Below are 25375 nucleotides of genomic sequence, written 5' to 3'. Positions count from 1 at the left end.
ACTTATTATCAAAGTACATAAGTCACCATATACTATTCTGAGATTCATTTTCTTGCTGTCATTTACAGTGCATTCAAACATCACTAGGAGTTTAGAATCAAACACAAACCCCCGATCTCTCCAAATCAGCAGTCCCACCCATTTGGTGTATCAAGAAGCCCTCGAGTCTTACCAATGCATGCAGTGTGTCCGGAGTGAGTTAGGTATCCATAAAACACAGAACAAAGCAATTTTTCATTTCCCTCTGATTGAATAATCTTGCCTTTAGGTACTCAGTCTTGTTCTCCAGCAACTGTACATTTATTAACAAGTTTTACAACCCACCATTTCAGTCTGGCTTGGAGTCCACTGCTCCTTACTCTCTTTTGGCCATAGCAATGTACCTTTGTCCAGTTAAAATAGCCATACTTGCATACCTGAGAGTTAAGACAACTGAGTCCTTCAGAAAAATGTGAAATCACCAATTCTTTAAATTGGTTCAAAAGTATATTAGTTAAAAGGAAATTACAGGCTACAGATTGAAGGGTATGAGTAGCTTGGAAAAAGTATACTTAGAAGTTTTGTAAACTGTGTTTCACCAGCATCATTTTGCCTGTCAGTTTTGCAAGTCATTGGATTAGACTTGAAAGCAAGATATTATCTTCTCAAGTAAAAGATTCTTTCTCATGCCAATTTATATTCAAAATTACTTAAAATACGTGTAATTTGCCACGATCAGACTTCTGTATTCGGTACCTTGACATGTTAAAATTGCTATATGGAAACACTTCAAAAAATACTTCATGATTTGTGAATCACTTTAGGACATTGTGAAAGATGAATTATAAACAGAGGAGATTTTCATACCAATATTTGTTGAATAATTAGCAAACACTGAAAAAATATTTAAATTCTCAAATAAATAGGCTCTTAGTTAACATTTATACCTGGTTTTACCAGTTATAAGAATCTTGGTTGGATCCATCACACGACAGGCTAGTCCTGCAGTATGAATGGTCCGCAGTGCTGAGCTTAATTGGACAATGTAGGCCCAGATAAGTGACTCGGGCAATAATCCTGCATGTTGACGAGGGAGAGGTCCATCATGCTGACCTAGGAAAAAACAACAGTGACAACATTTTGTATTGTAGCTATTTAGTAGGGCGCCAACAAACAAAGTGAAGACACACCAGAACACCATTTAAAAAAATTAAGACTGGTTTCTAGTCTGTATGTGCAGTCAGAAAGTAGCAAAATCGTGCAAACATTGAAAAAAGCTGCAGCAAAAATGTTGAAAACCTTTGTTCGTATTGAAAGTTAATTTCACTTATCTTTCACCTTCATTTCCTTTTTTAACTCCGATTTCCTTCTCTCCTACATTGCTCCACAACACAAAACCTGTTTTGTTATTTCTAATACTTTCTAGAATGATGCAAGGCCACTCATCTGAAATGTTACTGTTCTCCACAGATGCAGAGTGCATTCAGCATTGTTTTTTTTTTTAAAATGCAGTGAATTGACAAACAGCACGTCTTCTCAGAATCTTGAAGCCTGGGTGGCCAACATAGAGGTTTTCCCCAACAGTCAAAAATGAACAATTAATAACATACTAGTTTAACAAAAGAACTCTCCTCACACATACCCAACAAAATTGAATGCATTTTCTTTTCTGGTAAGAAGCTTCATCATTTTTGTACAGATTTTAAACACTGGCTTCTTGTAACCACTAAATGTAATACATAAATGCTAACTATTTTTATTTCTGTCCATAATAACCCTATCGTATCTTATAGCCAGCCTGCACTTCAATGTAGCTGGCATCTTTCATATAAACATCTGCACTTTGACTCTACCTGTAAGTTAACCCCAGTTGAACAACCGCTAGCATCTCACTAATTGTTGAATTCTAGCATGCCAATATAAAGCATATCAGCGGTATTTAATGTTTATTCTGAAAAATTATTCATTCTAGCAGCTCCACCCACAAACAAAAAGCGAAATGCAGGTAAAGTAGCACTGGCCAAAGAACCAAACTACTAATTGTGAAAACAACACTTTATTAATAAAAAAAACATTGATTAAAAGAACAGTACACTTGGTATTGCATGCATTTTTATTTTATTATGTGGTAGACTAAATTTGTGTTGGATGTGACGGATGGAGAGGAAGCATATGCTACGATTTAAGAAGTGGCAAAGGCAGCACAATGTTTGTTCTAAATGAGTCTTAAACGAATGACATTACAAAACCATTACATTGAGCATGTTAAAGTGGGAGACGATTTTTGAACCACATCCCTTACAAATAAAATCCATGGAGAGGTACAGCAGATGGACTGGTAAGATAAACCCATTGTCTACACACAGCTCAAAAGACTCAAGGAACATGCGACTTAACCACATTACCACAAGTCCTAATTCTCAACTGTCAACTACACTTTGGTTTCACAGAGCAACAAATGTCATGGAACTTAACTTGCAGATTTAATTCCTTGCTTACAATTTTCTTTTACTCTTTCTGTTTGCTTACACTTTCCTCAAATAATTAGCAATGCACAATAATGGAAGGTTTTTTGTTTAAGGAACACACCTGGACTTATGCCACTGTAACAGAATCTGCAACTTGCAACAATTTTCAGTAATCTTAAAGACCCATTTACAATCTAACATTGTAAACTTTTTTTCTAAATTCTGAGTTTTTAAAAGTATTAATATGAAACTTACTAAAACATCCTCCTTATTCCTGTTATTACCAAAATGTGGGAACTCATCATTAAATTTAAGAATTTATGAATTATACTCACTAAAGAGTTATTTTATGCCCACTTATCCAATCTTCCAGAAAGTACAATCAGAGTTTGGGATAGCATACTACAATTTTTTTCCAGCACCCATCAAGTAGCTTACAATCACAGTAAATTTTCACTGTTTCAATTGGTAGCTTTGTGCTCATCTTTGACAGAAGACTGTTGACAGATGTTAACATTTAAGATTTGATAGAACAATCTATAGGGTTTATTTTTTAAAATTTAGTGTACATTCCTACTTACCCCATTTTCTTTTTGTGAAATAGGCATCAGCACTAGGGTCATTGAAGTGCCTGTTCATCATGGTCTCTGCTCCAGCATGGAAATCATATGCAAATACAAGTGCTGTAGGAAAAATGAATAATGTCTATACAGGAAAATTATAATTCAGTAATACTTACATTATGTTCAACAGTTCCCCAAAACGTCTCATAATTAGGACAAGTAAGAGGATGCTGAGGAGCTTTAGGGAAATATTAATAGGCTAAGAGAATGGATGAAGATATAGAGAATATAATGTGGACAATAATGTGAAATCATCCACATTGCCTAAAAAAAACAAAACATATTTTTATAAATGGTTAGATAAGAAAAGCTGGAGTTCAGAGAGACCTGGGCTGTCATTTAAACAAAGACAATTATTTACAGGCTTTACAATTTTATTTACGATTGCCATAAAATTTCCTTGGCTAGATCCTAAGATCACAGTCTCTCAAAGTAAATGGTTGGCTATTTACCACTGAGATATGAAGAAATTTCTTCATCCAGAGGTAATCTAATCTTTAGAATTCTCTACCCATGAGCAGTGTGGAACTCTAATCTGTCAGCATATTAAAAACAGATCAATATATTTTGTCAATTATTGAAATCAAGTGATACAAGTTGACAAATTCATAAAATCCTAGAGCTAATGCTCTCACAGTGATCATTTATTTTGTATACACATATTCAAAGATATTTATTACTAAGGTTAAAGCTCTAGGTATTATTGTCTATGAAAAAAAACAAATTTCTCTCCATTATTTACCCTTTTCTTTTCCTGATTGACAGTTGGTGTTGACTTAAATTACTGACACACTTACGTCAGTAGTGAACTTAAACAGCAGGTTGGTGTACAGTCAAATTCATTTTTTTAAAAATGAAAGTAAAAGTGAGAAAAAAACTGTTGCCTATCTGATTCTACAGAGGTTGCCACTCCAATAAATTGATGTTAAAAATATTTGGCTATCAGAATATTTAGAGAGAATTGCACATAATTGTTCAATCAATGCCAGCTAGATTGAAATGGTACATAAACATTACTTAGACCAAAATGTGCTTGGAGGTTCTGTTGTAAGTTATCACCACATTGTCAATGGTAGATATGAAAGCTTACTAAAAACAGACATGTTAATTTAGTTATTTTGAGAATGTGACTTAGGAGAAAAAAATAACGCATGTTACAGTTCTTTCAAATTGGATTTTAAAAATTGAGAAAATTCATACTAGATAGATTGAAACATTCTTAATTACTCACAGTGTTCTCCAAATGCTTTGGTAGTGAATACCTCTCTAAGTGTTACCGTGTTTGAATGCTGTATCTTCTTCCACATGTCTACTAAGACCATACACTTCGTGTTAATAAGACGAAAACCTGAAAATTAATCAAAGCACCAAATTAAAACCATTCCCTTTTAACGTTAGGACCTTGTCCACTATTTTCGTTCAAAGGTTCAAAAAAAAAATTATTATCAAAGTACATACCCTGAGATTAGTCTTCCCACAGACAGCCACGAAACAATGAAAACCGTGTAACCCATCCAAAGAAAAACATCAAATCCCCAACATGCAAAAAATAAGATTGCACAAACGGCAAAAAAAAGACGAAAAGCACTGAATATAAACATCAAACCACAAAGTCATTGAAACAGTCTGGGAATGTTCAGTTTAGTTCAGTTCAATTTAGCACTGTGTCATTGGTTGACTGCAGCTGCTGAGCCAGTCAGCCCCGATCAGAATCACACAAAATAGTAATAAAGAAGTAACCAGAAACACATCATAACATAACAGAGTCCAATTCACGAACCATGGTGATTAAACCTCGCCCAAGATCCAAGACTCCGGCATCATCAAGGGAGAGTGAGAGAGATCGGTCACATTCAGACACCTTCTTCCAACAACAGCGAGTGCGAGGCAGAAAGAGACGAGTCAAACACAAGCAAAACTGCTCGCCTTCTGCTCTCATCAATTTCAGTCTTCCACAAAGCTTTAATCAGCAACATCAGCAAGAAATGGATTTCATCATGGGCTTGTGTCTGTCTCCAGGCTTCTTGGCCTCCAGGGCGCAAGCTTCACTCAAAACCCCAGAGACAGCAAAGCTCCAGATCATTCAATTGGCCCGAAAACACACCATGAAAATGTAAATCACAGGTTCAAATAGAAGCAGAATCTTATTTGAAAGTAGTAGTACAATAAGTAACAGAAGCAGTTTTATGAGTTGTCCGAAGGATGTCACCTTTGGTCGCGCTGTTCGATGGCGCCGACTTCATAAGATTTGACTTTAAGGTTCCAAGTCAAATTTGAACAGTCTGAACCTGCTTTGTGTGACTAGAACTATAATGCTTTTGAGATGATTATGATCAAAACAACAGGGACAAAGTTACACATATACACCAAGAATGGAATTACTTGACCATTTTGTATAATGGTTAACACTGCAGCAGCTGCATTTCTGACTTCAAACAAAAATACAATTGGGAAGATTTTTCTGTAGTACAATTTTAATGCAATACTGACCAATAGCTAGTATGCCACGATTATAGTCTAAATTTTCTTACCATGTATCCTGCGTAGGCAGTATGGAAGATCGTCTTTGCTACTGATAGCTTTATAACATGACGTAATGAAACCAAAATTACTTGTTTTTTGTAGCCGGTTAGCTGGTGGGGGCTCCAAAGGAAAAAGACTGTGGTAACTGTCCACTTCAGTTGGAAACCCTAAAGAAAAATTCATGGATTATTCTAATAACCAGAAGTCAAACGAGTCCACGCTAAATATACAAAAGCAATAATTATGTTTTCCATTTGCCAGTTAGTAACTATAATGGTACATTATTCCCATACTTACCAAACTCATTTCAAAATGCTCTACATCACTGCAATCTAGAATTAAGCTTCTCCTCTAAAGCCTGAGACAGTGGCTATCTGCATCTTGGGGAAGGTTCAGAACAATGAAAACCTCAGAACAGATTCTGAGTGTCTTGATTAACTAAGCGCAGTCAGATAGCAATGATACGTATGGAATAGAGATCACTGAGCAGAGAGGACAAAACGCTGGCTCAGATCAGGAGGACAAAAGAAATAATCGCAGTTCCCACTTCTGAACAGCATTCTAAATACCGATTCTTCCTTTAATATATAAATAGAGCTTTCAATATTTCAGATGCTTAAAAAAGTTTATTAAAAGGAAATTTGAGCTCAGCATTTGAAACTATGCAGCCAAGTAGAAAATACATTTGATAGTCAAATTTTCAAGCTGTGAAAAACTAACCAATTTTAAGGCCAGTAATGTCAGTAAAATGCAAATTTTCAATTACAATGCATTCTAATTAATTGAGACATCGGTTAACTGGGACAGCTGCTTATTTGAGACAACTCTTAAGGTACAAAAACTAATCAAGAAAATAGCCAGGATTCCCTGTTTATTTGGGACACTGCCACTTAATTGGGACACAACACCATGCTTAGAGTGAACAGTTTTTAAATAGCCTCAGTGTCATGTCCTGGTGTATTGTTATAAACCACAAGACCACAGGATATAGAAGCAGAATTTGACTATTTGGCCCATCAAGTCTGCTCCGTCAATTCATCATGGCTGATCCAATTTTCATCTCAGCCCAATTTCCTGCCTTCATGCCATGACTGATCAAGAATCTATCAACCTCTGCCTTAAATACACAAAGACTTGGCCTCCACAGCTGCCTGTGGCAAAGAGTTCCACAGACTCACCACTCTCCAGCTGAAGAAATTCCTCATCTCCATTCTAAAAGGACACCCTCTATTCTGAGGTTATGTCTACTCTTCCACCATAGGAAACATCATATCTACTCTATCAAGGCCTTTCGCCATTCATAGAAATATAGAAAACCTACAGCGCAATACAGGCCATTCGGCCCACAAAGTTGTGCCGAACATGTCCCTACCTTAGACATTACTAGGCTTACCTATAGCCCTCTATTTTTCTAAACTCCATGTACCTATCTAAAAGTCTCTTACAAGACCCTACCGTATCTGCCTGCACCACTGTTGCCGGCAGCCCATTCCACGTACTCACCACTCACTGAGTAAAAAACTTATCCCTGACGTCTCCTCTGTACCTTCTCCCCAGCACCTTAAACCTGTGCCCTCTTGTGGCAACCATTTCAGCCCTGGGAGAAAGCCTCTGACTACCCACACGATCAATGCCTCTCATCATCTTATACACCTCTATCAGGTCACCTCTCACCCTCCATCACTCCAAGGAGAAAAGACTGAGTTTACTCAACCTGTTCTCATAAGGCATGTTCCCCAATCCAGGCAACATCCTTGTAAATCTCCTCTGCACCCTTTCTATGGCTTCCACATCCTTCCTGTAGTGAGGCGACCAGAACTGAGCACAGTACTCCAAGTGGGGTCTGACCAGAGTCCTATATAGCTGCAACATTACCTCTCGGCTCCTGAATTCAATCCCACGATTGATGAAGGCCAATACACCGTACGCCTTCTTAACCACAAAGTCAACCTGTGCAGCTGCTTTGAGTGCCCTATGGACTCGGACCCCAAGATCCCTCTGAACCTCCACACTGCCAAGAGTCTTAACATTAATACTATATGCTGCCATCATATTTGACTTACCAAAATGAACCATTTCACACTTATTCGATAGGTTTCAATGAGGTCACCCCTCATTCTTCTGAATTCTAGTGAATACAGGCCCAGAGCCATCAAAGAATCTTCATATGACAAGCTATTCAATCCTGAAACCATCTATTTGGGCCGACAGTCATTGATTCAAAATGAAGGCTGTCCTTTATCTACACTAGGTGTCTGTGCTGATTTTATTCATTTACAGTCAATCATAAAGAAACACAGCAGCATACACTCCTCCTTTGGTAACTGTTAGTAACTAACAACACCTTTACACTATTGTAGTATTAGTAGTGCTCCAATTTGTTTTGTATTTAATTTAAATACATAATTTGCTTCTCAAGTTAAATGATAATTTGTCTTTTTTTAATACCTTCCAACTATTTCATGATACTTTGGCTGATTGGAACAGCTATATAAATGGGCTATAATATACAGGTCCCAATGTGCCCCAATTAACCAGAATCCACAGTTTATGTGACTGAATTACTTACAACTCTATCCTACACTAAATATTTCTAGTCAATTGCCTTTTAAAGCCATTTTTTAAAAAATCTCTCAAAATGCATTTATCTTAGATAGTTAATAGTGTTAAAGGTTTCCTTTTCTCATTGGTCCGCATTACTTATAAAACTGCCATAGGACTATTGCTCTTTCCAACTAGTGTCAAAGATTTACATTCTCTCAAAGTTTCTGAATGTATGAAAAAGAATTCATTGTTCTGTAACAGCTCCTGTAACATAAACATCAATAATATTTTCTTCCACATTATTGCCTTCTGCCTCATTTTATTGCAACCTAAAATAAACTGTATTAATTCTTGCCTACACCTCAACTCAGTTGTCCATTCAGTAGAATGTCAACCCTTATCATCTAAATGCAGCCTAATAATACCCAGCAAAAAAATTTTCTTCATGCCAGTTACCTCTGTTGAGTTGGACAATCCTCACCAGGGATGCAAGCAAAGAACTATTTTAAATCAGCAGGGCAATCAAAATTTTGAAGGCAGAGTTTCACGGCAGTTTTTTGGATTTGAGGAGAAACCAATTGGCAAGAGTGATTCATTAGAAAGGGCCCAAAAGATTAGTTCAAGTGCAAGTGGAGCGACCATTCTTTTGGAGTGTGCCAGTCTTTAGAGTGGCTTTGGCTCATCGGGCTTTGACGAGATCAAGATAGGGTGATGTAGTTTATCTTGTAAATTACCCTGTGTTCATATTTGTTTGTTTCTCATCTACAAATGCATAATGAAGTGAGAAAGGCTTCGGGGCAGTGTTTTGTACTGTGTGTGGGAAGTGGGGAGTCTGGAAGACCTCAGTCTCCCAGATAAACATCTGCAGCAGGTGTACAGAGCTGCAGCTCCTGAACGAATGTATTAAGGAACTGGAGCTGCAGCTTGATGATCTTTGACTCATACGAGAGAATGAGGAGGTGATAATCGACAGGAGCTACAGGGAGGTAGTTACCCCTAAGTTGCAGGAGACAGGTAACTGGGTGGCTATCAGGAGAAATAAGGGAAATGCCCAGCTAGTGCGGAGCACGCCTGTGGCCAGTCACCTCAATAATAAGTATATAACTTTAGATGCTACTGAGGGGACGACTTACCAGGGGAGAGCCACGGTAACCGGTTCTCTGGCACCGAGTCTGGTGCTGTGGCTCAGAAGAGCAGAGAAGTGAAGAGGACTGCAGTGTTGATAGGAGATTCCTTAGTCAGAGGAACAGAGAAGGAGAGGGTGATGATAGGGCAAAATTGCAGTCAATAGGACAATTTGCAACATAAAAGGCTGACAAAATTGAAAAAGGTGAATACCTGACTAAAGGTGGTATATTTGAATGTGCACAGTATACAGAATAAGGTTGATCAACTTGCAGCACAGCTTCAACTTGGCAAGTATGATGTTGTAGGCATCAGAAAGAGGTGACATAAGGTCAGAAAGTGTTGAATCATTGTGGATAGAGCTAAGGAACTGCATGTGTAAACAGACCCTGATGGGTGTTATATACAGATCCCCAAACAGTAGTAAGGATGCAGTCTACAAGTTACAACGGGAGATAGAAAATTCATGCCAAAAAGGTCAATGTTACGATAGTCATGGGGGATTTCAATATGCAGATGGATTGGGGAAATCAGGTTGGTGCAGTATTCCAAGCGTTATAATTTCTGGAATGCCTATGAGATGGCTTTCTAGAAATACCCCCACTTGGAATCCCCACCCAACTTCAATTCTTACAAAATTAGTGGGAAGTTAGGGGATTGGGAAGCTTTTGAATACCAACAGAATGACTTTGTTTTAGTTGCCTTTAGACACTAGCAGTATGGTGGAAGTTCCAGGTGTCAGGGGTTCACGAAGTATGTAGTTACCATTACTAGAGAGAAGGTTCTTAGGAAACTGAAGGTCTGAAGGTAGACAGGTCATCTGGACCAGATGGAGCACATCCCAAAGTTCTGAAAGAGGTGACTGAAGAGATCATGGAGTCATTAGTAATGATCTTTCACAAAACACTAGATTCTGGAGTGGTTCTGGAAGACTGTAAAATTGCAAATGTCACTCCGCTCTTCAAGAAGGGAAAAAGACAGAAGAAAGGAAATTAGAGGCCAGTTAATCTGACTTCAGTGGTAGGGAAGATGTTGGAGTCGATTGTTAAGGATGTTGTTTTGGGGTACTTGAAGGCACATGATAAAATAGGCCATAGTCAGCATGGCTTCCTCAAACTAATTTGTCAGGTAAAATATCTTTTGGAACTCTTTGAAGAAATAACAAACATGGTAGACAAAGGAGAATCAGTTGATGTTTCTTGGATTTTCAGAAGGCCTTTGACAAGATGCCGCACATGAGGCTGCTTAACAAGCTATGAGCCCATGGTATTACAGGAGCAATTCTAGCATGGATAAAGCGGTGGCTGATGGCAAAGAATGGGGGATAAAGGGAACCTTTTCTGGTTGGCTGCTGATGACGACTGGTGTTCCATATGGCATCTGTGTTAAGACAGATTCCTTTTTCGTTATGTGTCAATGATTTAGATGATGGGATTGATGGCTTTGCTGCAAAGTTTGCAGACAGGTAGAGCAGCAGGTAGTTTTGAGGAAGTAGAGAGGACTTAGACAGGTTAAGAGAATGGGCAAAGAAACGGCAGGTGGAATACAGTGTTGGGCAGTGTATGGTCATGCACTTGGTACAAGAAATGAAAGGGTTGAGTTTTTCCAAATGGAGAGAAAATTTTTAAAAATCTGAGGTACTAGGGGACTTAGGTGTCCTCGCTCAGGGTTCCATAAAGGTTAATTTACAGGTGGAGTCTGCGGTGAGGAAGGCAAATGTGATGCCAGCATTCATTTCAAGGGGACTAAAATATAACAGCAAGGATGTAATTTTGAGACTTTATAAAGCACTGGTGAGGCCCTACTTGGAGTATTGTGAGCAGTTTTGGCTCCCTTATCTTAGAAAGGATGTGCTGAAACTGGACAGGGTTCAAAGGAGGTTCATAAAAATGATTCCAGGATTAAACAGCTTGTCACATGAAGAGTATTTGTTGGCTCTGGACCTGTAATCACTGGAATTTAGAAGAATGACGGATGACCTCATTGAAACCTACAGAATGGTGAAAGGCCTTGATAGAGTGGATGTGGAGAGGGTATTTCCAATGGTTGGAGAGTTTAAGACCAGAGGACACAACCTCAGAATAGAGAGGCATCCTTTTAGAATGGAAATGAGGAAGAATTTCTTTCACCAAAGAGTGGTGAATCTGTGGAATTTGTTGCCACAGGCACCTGTGGAGGCCAAATCTTTATGTATATTTAAGGCAGAGAGTGACAGATTCTTGGTTGGTCAGGTAATGAAGGGATATGGGGGGGGGGGGGGGGGGGGAGGGGAGAGGCAGGAGTTTGGGGCTGAGAGGAAAAATGAATCAATCATGATGAAATGGCCAAAAAGGCCTAATTCTACATCTTATGGTCACATTCACTTTTCAACTCCCTAATAAACTTCCTATTATTGATAAATTAACGAAAAACTGCAAATTCCTTCCACCACTCTTCAAATCCTTATGGACAAAGGAGCAGTGTTGGACAAGCCCCAACATTCATTTGATGAACACTGGGGAAGTGGAAGTCATTACCTTAGTCACTATAATAAATACTTTATCTTCACTATTGATTCCATCCAACTCTCCAACTGCCTTCCTAAGCTGCACTGGACTGCACAAACAACAGACCAGATACTAACAGTCTTAATATTAAAAACATAAACATGCACAACATACTCAGGAGAGATGGCTGCAATTGCAAGGAAAAGTTCACATCACAGGTCAATGAAGACCATTCATGTGAAATGTAAACTTGAAACAACCTAAAATCTTTGTGTCCTATCTCATTCCAGACTGAATACCAGACTCTATACCCTTTCTATCAGAAAGGTCACATATGCTGTTCCATGACATCTAACAAATCAGCTCATCCTCAATCACCTGCTGATATAATCATTTACAAACGTGCAACTTTAAGGCTCACTATTTTAACCGTGCCCTTGATGGCCACCCATCATTAACTTACTGCAAACTTCATCTAAAATGCTCATGTTTTCTACCTGTCCTCTAGCATACAACACACCTACCATTCAAAATTAAATTCTTAAAATTGCTAGAAAATAATCTCCCTTTTTCTACAACTACTGCTTTAAATGGATGACCCAGATCCTTTGCTCTGCTAATGATTGCCTTGCCTTTAGTCACAGCCATGAGACTTCATTTCCAAAAACTACACTTCTTGATCACTGCTAAAATCTCCCTTAAAAACCAATTTCTGCACAACTACCACTTTTAATAACACGACCTAATATTTTTGATTATGCCACTGGGACAGATTTTGGGATGTTTACCTACATTGAAGGCAATATAGCTTTTATTAAGGTCAATGAAAAGTCAATAAATATTATAATCCCGTTTAAATCAAATAGTGCAGTTTAACCAAAAAACCTTATGACAGAAATTATTTTATGCATGTATTATTTACATTGCGTATAAACTAACAAGGAAATAACTCGTTACTGTTATGTGTCACTACACACAAATCAAAAGGCCCAATGAAGTTACGGATCCTGCTAAATCATCTACTTATGATGATGATGAATACGTGTCCATTTTTTGTTGAATTGGAGTAATATTACAGCTAATGTGAGAACTGTTTCCTAATTATTGTGCAATGATAATTCAGTTTCAATACCAATACTGAGGCAAAATATACATAGGAAACTGCAACCTTGAATCACAGTACATCGGCACTTAGTCCTGTGGCACCACTATTAGATATTTACTGGCCATAATTTAGATTAGTGAATCTAAAATGAGTACAGTCGGCCCTCGTTATCTGCGAGGGATTAGTTCTGGGACCCCTCACAGATACCAAAATCCGCGGATGATCAAGTCCCTTATTCAACCTGTCTCAATGTAGCGGACCTTAGGACCCAGCGGAACCCCAGACCTTATTTAACCTGTCTCAGTGCGGTGGACATTAGGACCCAACGACAGATCTCTGAATCCGCAGTGTTTCTGTTCACAAAAATAATCACGATCACAATTGAAAATAAAGTGGAAATAATAAAGTGACTGGAAAGAGGTGAAACACCATCGGTCATTGAAAAAGCGTTAGGTTACATCGGTCAACGATCGGAACAATTTTAAAGGATAAAGTGAGAAAGGCTCTGCCCCGATGAAAGCTACAATTATTACTAAGCAATGCAGTGGTTTAATTATTGGGTTTCGGGTTTTTGATCCTCCACATCAACCTGGCATGGTGGAGAGCGCACTTGGGAGCGGTCTGTCATTGGATCGAACTCGGGAACTTCCGTTCCTGGGCCCAGCACTGAAACATACGCTCTTAAGTGTTTCTTATGCACAGAACGGTAAAATATATACTATATACTAAGACAAACATTTGACTAACTGACGCTAAATAATACCAGAAGTACCTGTTTCGACTTACTTAGTAAGAGAACTTCCGATTTTTTTCGATCCCAATCCACAATAATCCACGCACTTCCTCCCGTATACTTTAAATCATCTCTAGATTACTTATAATACCTAATACAATGTAAATGCTATGTAAAATAGTTGTTATACTGCATTGTTTAGGGAAGAATGACAAAAAAAGGTCTGTACATGCTCGAACAAGTGCTGGAAGAGCACTTTCGGGTTTTTACGACTCGCAGTTGATTGAATTCGCGCATGCGGAATTTGTGGATAAAGAGGGCTGACTGTACTGGAAAACATTGTTTACTTGTTGATAGTTCAAAATATCCTGCTGCAATTCACGATTATAGTTATACTGATAGAAATTAACATAGTAATCTGTTATAGCCAGCCAGTGGTGTAGTGGCATCCGCACCAGACTTTCGGGCAAGCGATGGTCCCAGGTTCGAATCCAGCCGGCTCTTGCATGCTTTTCATCCATGCTGAGTTGAGCACTGATGCAGCAATCGCCAGAGAAATGGCAGGGTTGCCGCCTGATGCACCAGTGAGGTATGGAAGTATATTATATTATTAATCTGTTATGCCTGCACTGTACAGCTGCCACAAAACAACAAATTTCACAACTTATGTCAGTGACAATAAATCTGATCGTGATTATAAAATTAAGTTACAATACTTCGGTTTCTTTGTCAAATGATATTTATTTTCACTAGCTGGAGGAAATTAAGGGTTGGATTTTGCTGGCAAAACCCCATTGGAACATATTCTGCAAAACCCTGCTTGTGATTTTGCAGATCTAAATGCAGTCCAACAATAGAAAGGGAGCTTGCTGGGATCACCTAATAAATACACACCAGAAATCTGCTCTTAAGACATTTTTAGAGATGGCACAAATTCCAAGAGTTTATTCAATGAATATTGACCACAGGGCTATGGAAATTTGGTTAAGAATAAGTTAAGTTACATCGATCAAAGATGTTCTTGATTTGTTGTTTGATTATTTAATACGTTTTTTAAAAAGCTAGCAATGTTTCTGAAATTCAGAAGCATTACAAAACAATGATGAGCTTGACAGATAGGCTGCTTTGCACCATCTGTCTCATGTTGTTAAAGGGCCAGGTGCCACCTGGGGCCATGCTGCTCAGCTTCAGGACCATCTTAGGCAGCAAGATCAACTTTATAGAAGAAAACAACTTCAAAATAATGCTGACTGCAAGCAATGACTGTGTGAGTCTGACCTTGAAAAAGCATATAACTTTAAATTTATTTGCAATATATTTTTAGAAAATGGTTTTAGGTGTACAGAATGGAGATGGGCATATCTTTTAAATATATGATACACTCTAGTGTCCCTTGCAGAATTCTGCAAAACCTGTTTCAAATGTGTAAGACCAACCTTACCTGGATTTTCTGTTTGGTCAACTTGTGCCATAGTTATTAAATGCTTGTGGATCAATTCCTACAAAAAGACATTAATAAATTAGATAGACTGGTTTCATCCGTTATAATTTTAGCTATTCTAGATAAAATAAAAATTGGCAATGATGGCAACAGCTTACTTTACGAAGCAACAGAATTTGTACAGGCAGTCCCTGAGCTATACAATGGCTCCACTCCCGAAAATACCCGTAAATTGATTTTCCCCCCTTAGTCAGAAATGAACAATTTCAATGAGGGCCAACCAATATCAATATTTATCTATCACTTTTCTTGGTAAATTGTAATTGTACAAAATCAAATGTCCCACTCCCATGGTTGATTTTGATGTCTGAAGAACATCTATGGATGCTACATGCTTGATAGAGTGTTTCCAAAGCAAATCCTTTAAATGGCCTCCTGCTGTGGACCAGCAGCTTGCATTTTTAACGACAACAATGTTTGATTAGTCCAACAAGGTTACTTTTTTTTAAAAAAAGGTATTACCTTTTGAAACAACTAGCTGCTGATTTTATTCCCTTATTTTTTGATTTTAAGATTTTATGGCTGGCTGGTGGCGCAATGGCATCAGCGCCGGACTCCGGAGCGAAGGCTCCCGAGTTCGAATCCAAATCAGGCCACCCCCGAGCACACTTTCCATCTGTGATGGGTTGAGCATCGAGCTAGCCACTCGGCCTCGTAAAAAAAGGGGTTGAGTCATATCGTGACCTGGTTAATCCGAAAGGAGACCAATCCTGACACCACATGCCAGACAAGAATGGCTGACTGGTGCCACACGCTTTAAAAAAAAATTAAGATAATTTTTAAAGTATTTTAAAATTTAATTGGAGAATTTGCAAAAAGTATGATGTCTATAAGATAGGTCTTTCATAGCATGCAAAATGCTGGAAGAACTCAGCAGGTCAGGCAGCATCTATGAAGGAAATGACAGTCAATGCTTTGGGCGGAGACTCTCCAGCAGGACTGGAAAGAGGTCAGAAGCCCAAATAAAAAGGTGGAGGATGGAAGGAACACGGGCCGGTGGGTAAATAAGTGAATCGAGTTGGGTGGGGGTTGGGTGAGGGAAGGGCAGGAATGTGGGGGAGTGAGGAGACAAAAAACGAAAGATACAAGAAGCTGACAATGTTATAGGTGGTACAGGCAAAAGGTTGTGAAAGAAGGAATCTGAAAGGAGATGACAGTAGACCATAGAATAAAGGGAAAGACATACAGGTGAAAGGGCTGGCAAGGGCAAAGAGAAGGGGTAAAAGGGAAAGGGCCCAGAAGGATAAGAGAAAATAAAAGTGGAGGGGGTGGGGAAGCAAAAAGAAGGAATGGCTACTATAAGTTAGAGAAGTCAATGTTAATGCCATCAGTTTGGATTCTATCAAGATGGAAAATGAGGTGCTGCTCCTCCAGTCTGCATCTGGCCTTAACATGGCAGTTGAGGAAGCCATGGACAGACATGTTAGTGTAGGAATTTGAAATGGAATTTAAAAACCTGGCCATTAAGCTATAGCAGACAGAGCAAAGATACTCAACAAAATGATCCCCCATTCTGTGCTGGGCCTCACCAATATAAAGGATCTGCACTGGGGAGCACCAGAAGCAAATGATGACAGCAATAGGTTCACATGGATAGGTAGTGTAAAGCTCTAAATAGTGGTGAGGCAGGTGGTGTAACCTTAGCATGGTTGCAGGGATGAGTGTCTGGAGGGGGATCATTGGGGAGGGATGCATAGACCAGGGAGTTGTGGAAAGAGTGATCCTTGTTAAAATGGAGAAACAAGGGGAGGAGATGATGTGACTAATGGTGGGATTCTGTTGGAGATGGCAGAATTTGGGTGGGGAGGGGAAATGATACACTGGATGCAGGGAACCTGGGTAGCCCCTGTATTTTCTCAAGATTATCTTCCATCTAACTTATGTAAAAGTTATGAACTTAACCTGCTGTGGCAACTTCCTAACCAAAGTTGGTGTGAAGCATTTTTGGATGAGATGGCTGAAAACTTTAGTAATACCCAAGAAGAAAATATAGTTAAGTCACGCTCCATTTATCCCAAAAGTTGTGTGAGGTAGATGATGCCTCTTCCACTGCCACCCCCTCCTCCCCCACCACCCAGCTCCTTACCATTACAATCGCTTTTCAAAGAGATTTTAAAAAAGGATAGGTGATGTGATCCAGGCTTCATGATTTTTGTTTTATGGTCATGGGAGGTCCTGCAAATATGCAGGGCTATAATGTATGATATTGAATCCAACTTGTATATGAATTTTCTTAAGTTCTAATTTAGCTTCGCAAATTAAAGCACTTCTTACCCTCAAACTCTCAATACCACGTGCTTAAAACTGGTGGAACTGGAATGCATAATCATGTTGCAGCATGACCTGATTCATAACACAGTTAGCCCATGAGTTGGACAGCAGGAAAGTTTCTGCCAGAATTGATACACTGACCTGGTACTACAACACATAAGCATAGTTGACTGGGCACTTACAGAGAAGTTATAAAGACACCTTCAATCTACATCTACTAGATAATCCTTCCAACCTGCCACTGTTTCTGGGACCCCATAAACAGTGTTGTCATGTACTCAGTACCTGTGGCTGAGCTTTCAACAGGACATGCTGTCACCTTTTCCGCTGAGCTCAGAAGGGAAGTAATTGTTGGGACTGGGGGAAATGTAGATGCAGCACTTTTTGGAGTTCACAGCCTTTACCCTTTGAACTAGGTGAGACCAGTCTGTTTTGTTTCCATCTTATAACTTGTTCTAATGAGGGACAGATGTTTAAATGCTGACATTAAATCAGGCTACTTTTTAAGAATAGATGATAAACAAATACAAAAAAGGCACCAAAGTAGTAACAGTCTTAAAATGGGATAATTCCAAGTTCCTTTCAAAATAAAATGTGTCCATCCCCTGTAGATTAACCAATATGATCTCCTAAAATATTTTCCCAAGATTGCTCAGTGTTTGGAACAAAACAGAACTCAAATGCATTTGAAGCATTTAATTTTCCTAATTCAAATGTAATTCCAAGACTTCATCCACGCTCTCTAATTTTTCCTCCTATTTTTCTCCATAACATGATGCATACTAAATTCCTGATGAACCTCTGGATATTAAGCCTTTTGGAATTGGTGTATTATTGTCACATGCACTGAAGTACAGTGAAAAGCTTTTCTTGCATACTATTCATACAGATCAATTTATTCCAGTACAGTGAGGTTATACAAGGTAAAACAACAGAATGCAAAATAAAGTGAACAGCTACAGGGAACTGCAGTGCAGGTTGACAATAATATGCAATAAAATAACCTAGGCAGATTTTCAGTATCAAGACTCCATTTTATCGTACTAGGTAACTATTCAATAACCTGATAAGAGCAGAATAGAAACTGTCCTTGCACCTGCTGGTATGCACTTTCAGGCTTTTGTATCAGGAGGGAATGTCCACAGTTTGTAGGGTCTTTGATTATGCTGGCTGCTTTACTGTGGCAGTGTGAAGTACAGATGAATCTATAGAGGAAAGGCTGGTTTCCATGATGTGCTGAGCTGTGTCCATAATTCTATGCTTCTTGTAGTCATAGGCAGAACAGTTGCCCTACCACGTCAGCAAAGAAGTTGGTAAGGATTGACGGGCCATGCCAAATTTCTTTAGCTGCTTAAGTAGAGGCATTCATGAGCTTGCTTGACTGTGGAGTCTGCATGGTTGGACCAGGACAGGCTATTGGTGGTGCTCACTCCTAGGAACTTAATTTAAATAGGTGCATGTTCACCACTCCCCTTCCTGCAGTCAATGTCCAGCTCTTTTGATTTGCTGACATTGAGAGAAATGAGAACCATCAGCAGGAGCAGTAAAGTATACCTCCGAAGTCTGTAACCTGATAATACTCATACCTCATTCTAACATTAGAAGTCAGGGGATTGACTGAGGTTCACTGACATGAAAGTGGGTATGTTGAGTACAAGGAATCTAGAAATAAAAGCAGAAACTGCTAAAAACAAGTTAGACAGTGTGTGTGGACAAAGAAACAGACCTAATGTTGCTCACCTTCCTCATTACACAGCAACATTAGAATATAAATGTTTCAAATAGAAGACAAGTGGGAGGGCTGGAAAGAATAAAAACAATAGAATGTAGACCAAAAGAAGATGAGATGATTATGCCGATTTTGGATATTACAAGGTGGTTAATTATTGGTTGCAAAAACTGAGCATGACAGAATATTCTTTATTGCCTGGAGGAGGGCAAGACTACTCAAGAAGCTCTACATCATTCAGAACAAGACAGCCAGCCAAAATGACATACCATCTATCATGCCAAACATTCATTTCTTCCACCATAGTGCTCTATGTAAAGCATCCTCAAAATGAACTTAACTATGCTACATAGACAAAGTCAACAGGCAGAGAAGAACGTCATTATTTGTATTGAAGTATTACACCATCCCCACTTTGAAATACACTATCTTTTCTTCTTGTTGTTCAAACATGTTGTTGTTTGAATTTCCAGCATCTGCAGATTTCCTCGTGTTTGATCTTTTCTTCATTGTTGCTGAGTTTAATTCTTGGAACTTCCTGCTCTATAGCACTGTGATTAGCTACACTAGAAGGTTTAAAAATTCTTAGATGTGGCTCCTTACCAACTTCTCTGAGACTGTTGAAGGTAGGAAATACATTAGCTTTGCTTATGATACTCACATTGTAAAAATGATAGGCTTATAAAAATAAACTGATCAAATCTTAAAGACTCTGCATTCAATATACAAGTTAGAAAGTATAGTTCATGATTCTAAATCGAGTTTATGTTAATATTGCCAGTTTGTAACAAACAAAAATATTTAGAATATTAAAATTCAATACACTTTTAGTTACACTGCAATTTCATACAGTGGGCAGTGGTTAAATATTACTTTTTTAAAAATATTTCCAACTTTTATGAGCAAACAAAATAAATTTCAATGAGAATTTTGAAATCTTAGTCCTAAACCATGACAAGCATCCTGAGCTCCATTGTATATTAGCTCACATTTTAATGTTGAATTGCCTTATAAACAGATAATTATTTCAAGACTGTTTATTCAATGCTAACTGGTAGACATTATGTTTTTGACATGGATGTTGGATGCTTTTCTAAATTAAAAATTATTAAAAGTTGGCATTATAATCCATTTTTTATTATTGGGCTGTCCAGTAACCTAGTACTATCCAATCTAATTTGATTTTATATCAGATGACCAAATTGTATCCAGAAGAGGGTCAGGTATTTGACCAGCTCTTTCCATTCAACTATTCAAGAAAACATCCCAACCGATAGTAGCTCTTCACCCACGCTGACACAAACAGCATTATTTACATATCAAGCATATGCTAGGATAATTGCAAAACAGTTAGGGCTGCATATATTTTTTAAAAATCATAAGGCTATGTTAAGAGTATGTTCAATTTACCTGTCTGAGTTCATCGGACAGAAAGAAAGAAGGTGCATTTGCTTTGGGTTGCATATAAGCAACATGGGGTGCAGATGAAGGATAAATATATGTTGGAAATACCTGGAAAACAAAGAAACCTGAAAATCAACTGTAAAATTTCACTATATCTGCTAAGCATACAAAAATATTGAATATTTTAAATATTCTGAGTATTTTGCAGTTGTGGCAGAAAATATAATACAAAAGTTTACTTAACAATCTAATTAGTTGTTAAAACTTTAACTTGCACTTGCTCTATAGAATAAATAAAATGAGCAATTTGCTTTCATTTTACCAATATCCCATTCCAAGTTCACTTTCTGCTGTGGTGCAAACACTTGATTTGCAGTATTTAACAGAGAGAAAAAAAAAGGTATCTACACACCATTCCTGGAAGAGGTCCTGGAGTTGTGTCAGTATAGAAGTAAGTTGTCCCTCCCACAGTTTCTTTTTGTATCACCTGACCAGAAGATGAAGACTGAGAGACTGCATCAGACACTGGTGTAGAGGCACTAGTAGCTACCATGAAATTTGCTGGATTTGGAGTATGGCTCCTTCTTCGAGGGGCAGGCGATGTATGAGGAGTTATTTTTGGAGAGTGCAGAGGAGACGATCCAGCTGATAAGGACATTCCTGAAAAGTCCAATACCTTTATTAATTATCTTCAGCACAGTCTTACTATATAGCAGATAGAAACAAGTATTAATACGGAACATAGCATTTACCAACAAATTCCTTGAAAAAAGTTTTTTAAAATATGGGAACATGTTAAAAATTATGGTCATTACTGGCTACATTAAACATATTATGTATAATGAACTTTCTTCCAGTCCTCTGAGATATTTTCCAATGTTGGAATTCCTGATCAAATTACAAAGCTGACTATCATAGATGGAAATTCCAAGACAACCATCATGCAAAAGTATAAAACAGACCTGCTTTCATACTGATCTTTTGCAACCATCACAATTTTTGAAGGAAAAATAAACAGATTTATTTACATTACAAACTAAAGATAAAATTAAGCTGCCCTTAATGCAAAATTATGAAAAAGAGCATTAAGTATGCATCTAACTGGAGGTGTCAGATATGTTCCAAATTACAATGATAAAGTGTTTGGTAAGAATATTCAGCAGCACAAAAACTATTTGTGGAAAGAAAAAAAAGTGAATTTAAAAGACTGATCCACTTTGATCAAGGTACATCCTTATATAGACAAGCAGAAAAATTAAAGGATAAAGCAACACAGGACTAAAGGGACAAGAAAAAAAAGATATGCCCAGATTATGCGCTATTGCTAACAGTGGTGGGTTGGAAAGTAAAGATGTGACTATGGTTTCAAATTGCTGAACTCAACTTTAAGTCCACCAGTTTGTAAAATCCTTAAATGAATAATGCATTAAACTTCACTGTAACAGTGTAAGAAAATGGGCAAGGTCAAAAATATTGAAATTGTCCAAAATATAAAATAAAAGCAGAACACTGAAAATTTTCAGCATCACAGACAGGACCCGAGGCTGATGACCTTTCATCAGATATTAAAAGGTTACTGTATATCAAACACAGCTTAAATTTCAGGAAAAAAAGGGAGTGGAAAGTACGAAGGAAATGTTGTTGATTCCAGTTAATTGAGACACATTGGAATCTAATTTAGCCTATTTTAATTTCAATAGCCGAAGTTACACAAAATAGTTAAAAAGATAGAAAAGAAAAAATTCTGCTTAACTGAGTAATAATTTGTGTACTGAAATAAAATGGTGGTTATCAATTGTTATATGATGACAGGAAACCTGTGTAGGAGAATTTTTAAAGTAGAAGAGCCTTTGCATTGGGCATTTCCACTCTCTCAACCTCAGAAGTCTGGGACTCGACAAGGCCAGAGGTGCTACCCACCCCTAGACATCCCATATACCCCAATGCCAATACCACTACAGTATATTAGTTCCTATCAGCTATCGATGAAGGAATTCATCCAGTGTATGCTGCCATGTTCTTGTGAATGACTGTAAATAAACAAAATTAGTGCAGACATCTATAGAAGATAAGGGACTGCCTTCATACAATGCTTTTGACGATTGCAACCACCAAATCTTCATTTTTATTGTACATTCAAGATAACTGTCAATACTTTAAAATTCTTCATAGTTCCTAACCTGAAGTAGTGAAATAGCTTCATTTTCACTCCCAGATGCTTCTGGCATCTCCAAGCCTGAATGCTTGAAACAACAGTTCCAAATTGTCTTTCTACTCATTTCTCACCAACTATCAGTGACAAAAATCTCTGCTTTTCAAAGTTCAAGTAAATTTATTATCAAAATACATATATGTCATCATATACAACAGAGACTCGTTTTCTTGCAGGCATACACACAAATCCAAGAAACGTAATAGAATCAATGAAAGGTTGCACCAAAAATGACAACCTACCAGGTGTGCAAAAGACAACAATCTGTGCAAATACAAAAGAACAAATATAATAAGAAAATAAGCAATAAATATCAAGAACATGAGATGAAATGAGCTTGAAAGAGAGTCCATCAGTTGTGGGAACAGTTCATGATGGGGCAAGTGGAGTGAAGTTATCCCCACTGGTTCAAGAGCCTGATGGCTGAGGGGTAATAAACCGTTTCTGAGCCTGGTGGTGTGGGTTCTGAGGCTCCTGACGCAAATACAATACATGCAACTGATGCTATTTTAAAATCTGTTCGCTCTACATACAGTGCAATCTAATGACCACACAAGTACACGCAACTGATGGTAGTTAAAAACTTTTCCACAACAGTCTCATATCCCAATTAACTGACATGGTGTCCAAAATAAACAAAGAGAATACCGGCTATTTTCTCAATTAGTTTTTGTTCTTTAAGAGTGGCCCCAAATAAGTGGCTGTCCCGATTAACTGAAGACCCAATTAATAACCAGAATCCACTGTATCTGAGAGAATATATAACATCTGTGAGACACATCAATTTGGTTAGCTTTTATAGGAATCAAAGGATATAGGTTTAGTGCAAGAAACTGACCCCAGAAATAAAAGATCAGCCAAGATCTTACTGAATGGCAGTACGTGAAAGTTGCTATTTATTTCCTCATGTTTTTGCCACTGCAAGGAAGCAACATCAATCACATCTTTCTCTTACCCCTTCAGTATTCTGAAAAAGATAGTTTCAACCTTAATATATACATTTGCCTACAAATACAGGAACTTCAACACAGCCTTTTACCATCTCTCAATGCCACCACCAAGGTCCCCAACACTTATTTTAGATGAAAGCGTGTTTTGCTTATACAAGCAGAAGCAGGTTATACAAGGTTTGTACTTGAGAACAGTGCTCAAACATATTTCTGCTTTCTATTTTCAACAGCTAAGCATATTATAAATGTTCTACATATACCTGTTACAATTCATTTAATTTCACTGAATAATCATGGAAACATAGAAAACATACAGAACAATACAGGCCCTTTGACCCACAAATCTGTGCCACACATGTCCCTACCTTAGAACTACCTAGGCTTTACCCTCTACTTTTCTAAGCTCCATGTAGCCATCCAGGAGTCTCTTAAAATACCCTATCGTTTCTGCCTCCACCACTATTGCCAGCAACCCATTCCACACACTCAGCACTCTCTGTGTAAAAATCTTACCCCTGAACATCTCCTCTGTACCTACTTCCAAGCACCATAAAACTGTGCCCTCTTATGCTAGCCATTTCAGCCCTGGGGAAAAGCCTCTGACTATCCACACAATCAAAGCCTCTCATTATCTTGTATCCATCGCTCCAAGCAGAAAAAGCTGAGTACACTCAACCTACTCTCATACAGCATGCTCCCCAATCCAGGCAACATCTTTGTAAATCTCCTCTGCACCCTTTCTATGGTTTCCACGTCCTTCCTATAGTGAGGTGACCAGAATTGAGCACAGTACTCATGCTAACGCTCCCCATAATTAAACTAATGCAATTTATACTGTATCCAGTCAACAATGAATTGCATAAGACATTGAAATATGTTTAACAACACAAGGATTTAGGTAAAGTCAGATCTTTGTAAGTCATGTCACTCTTGCATTTTCAACTTAATAGCATGAAGCAGTCTTCTGCATACTGAGGAGACCACAAGCAGATTAATCACTTCAATAAATACTTCAATTTAGTGCACAAACCTAAAGTTAAAATAATCAGTGTCATCTCTTTTAATCATTCTTCCCTTCCACTTTCTCAGATATTCCCTAATATTTAAACAATATGAAATGTTGCTCATTTAAAAGACTTTAAACCATACATATTCTTTAAAAGATATTTAACAGAAAACATGCTTGTTATCTTCAAAACATGACAAGCACTTAACAATTTGCAGTTAACCCTACATGCATCCACTTAAAAAAAAAACTGACTATTTACAGAACTTAGGAAGCAGGTGCCAGAAAAAAAAGCAGGCTTAAATTAGATTTGAGAGAAAATAAGCCTTGATAAACAAGAAAAATTGTGAACACAAGTGTTTAAATGTTCTGGACCATCTATGTTTCAACCAAAACAAATCCACAAAAGTTTCTTAGAGAGGCGAATGCACAGGTGGGCATTTGTAAGTTCTAGGATTAATTCAAAAGATAAAGCTATTTATAGTAAAATGAATGGGGACTCAAACAGATCAAATATAATGATATAAATAAAATGCTGAATGCATTTACAGACAAACAATAAAGATGGATAGGATCCATCTTAAGTAAAAATTCAAGATTAAGATTGTTTTATGTCATTTACAATACACAAGTTTGTAAAGAACTAAATAATTATTGCTCTATTTGGTGCAGTACAAAAACACAAGATAAAGAACACAATAATAATTATAAACTAA

General features: G+C 37.8%; 1 protein-coding gene across 2 annotated transcripts in view; it reads right to left on the bottom strand.

The window, feature by feature from the left end:
- The window catches only part of pan3 (poly(A) specific ribonuclease subunit PAN3), a 123070-nt gene that overhangs the window by 20507 nt on the left and 77188 nt on the right, over positions 1-25375 (bottom strand). For both annotated transcript variants that reach the window (XM_073043817.1, XM_073043816.1), the window contains exons 6-12: positions 20904-21151; positions 20498-20599; positions 15028-15085; positions 5602-5760; positions 4302-4418; positions 3029-3130; positions 927-1092 (exon numbers count right to left, since the gene is read on the bottom strand). In XM_073043817.1, the coding sequence (XP_072899918.1) occupies positions 927-1092; positions 3029-3130; positions 4302-4418; positions 5602-5760; positions 15028-15085; positions 20498-20599; positions 20904-21151 (952 nt within the window). The remainder of the gene's footprint in view (positions 1-926; positions 1093-3028; positions 3131-4301; positions 4419-5601; positions 5761-15027; positions 15086-20497; positions 20600-20903; positions 21152-25375) is intronic.

Source organism: Hemitrygon akajei, chromosome 4 (genome assembly GCF_048418815.1).
Source record: "Hemitrygon akajei chromosome 4, sHemAka1.3, whole genome shotgun sequence".
NCBI classification, from domain to species: Eukaryota; Metazoa; Chordata; class Chondrichthyes; order Myliobatiformes; family Dasyatidae; genus Hemitrygon; species Hemitrygon akajei.
The sequence above is the reverse complement of the archived record's forward strand: the minus strand, read 5'-3'. Positions and strand labels throughout refer to the sequence as shown.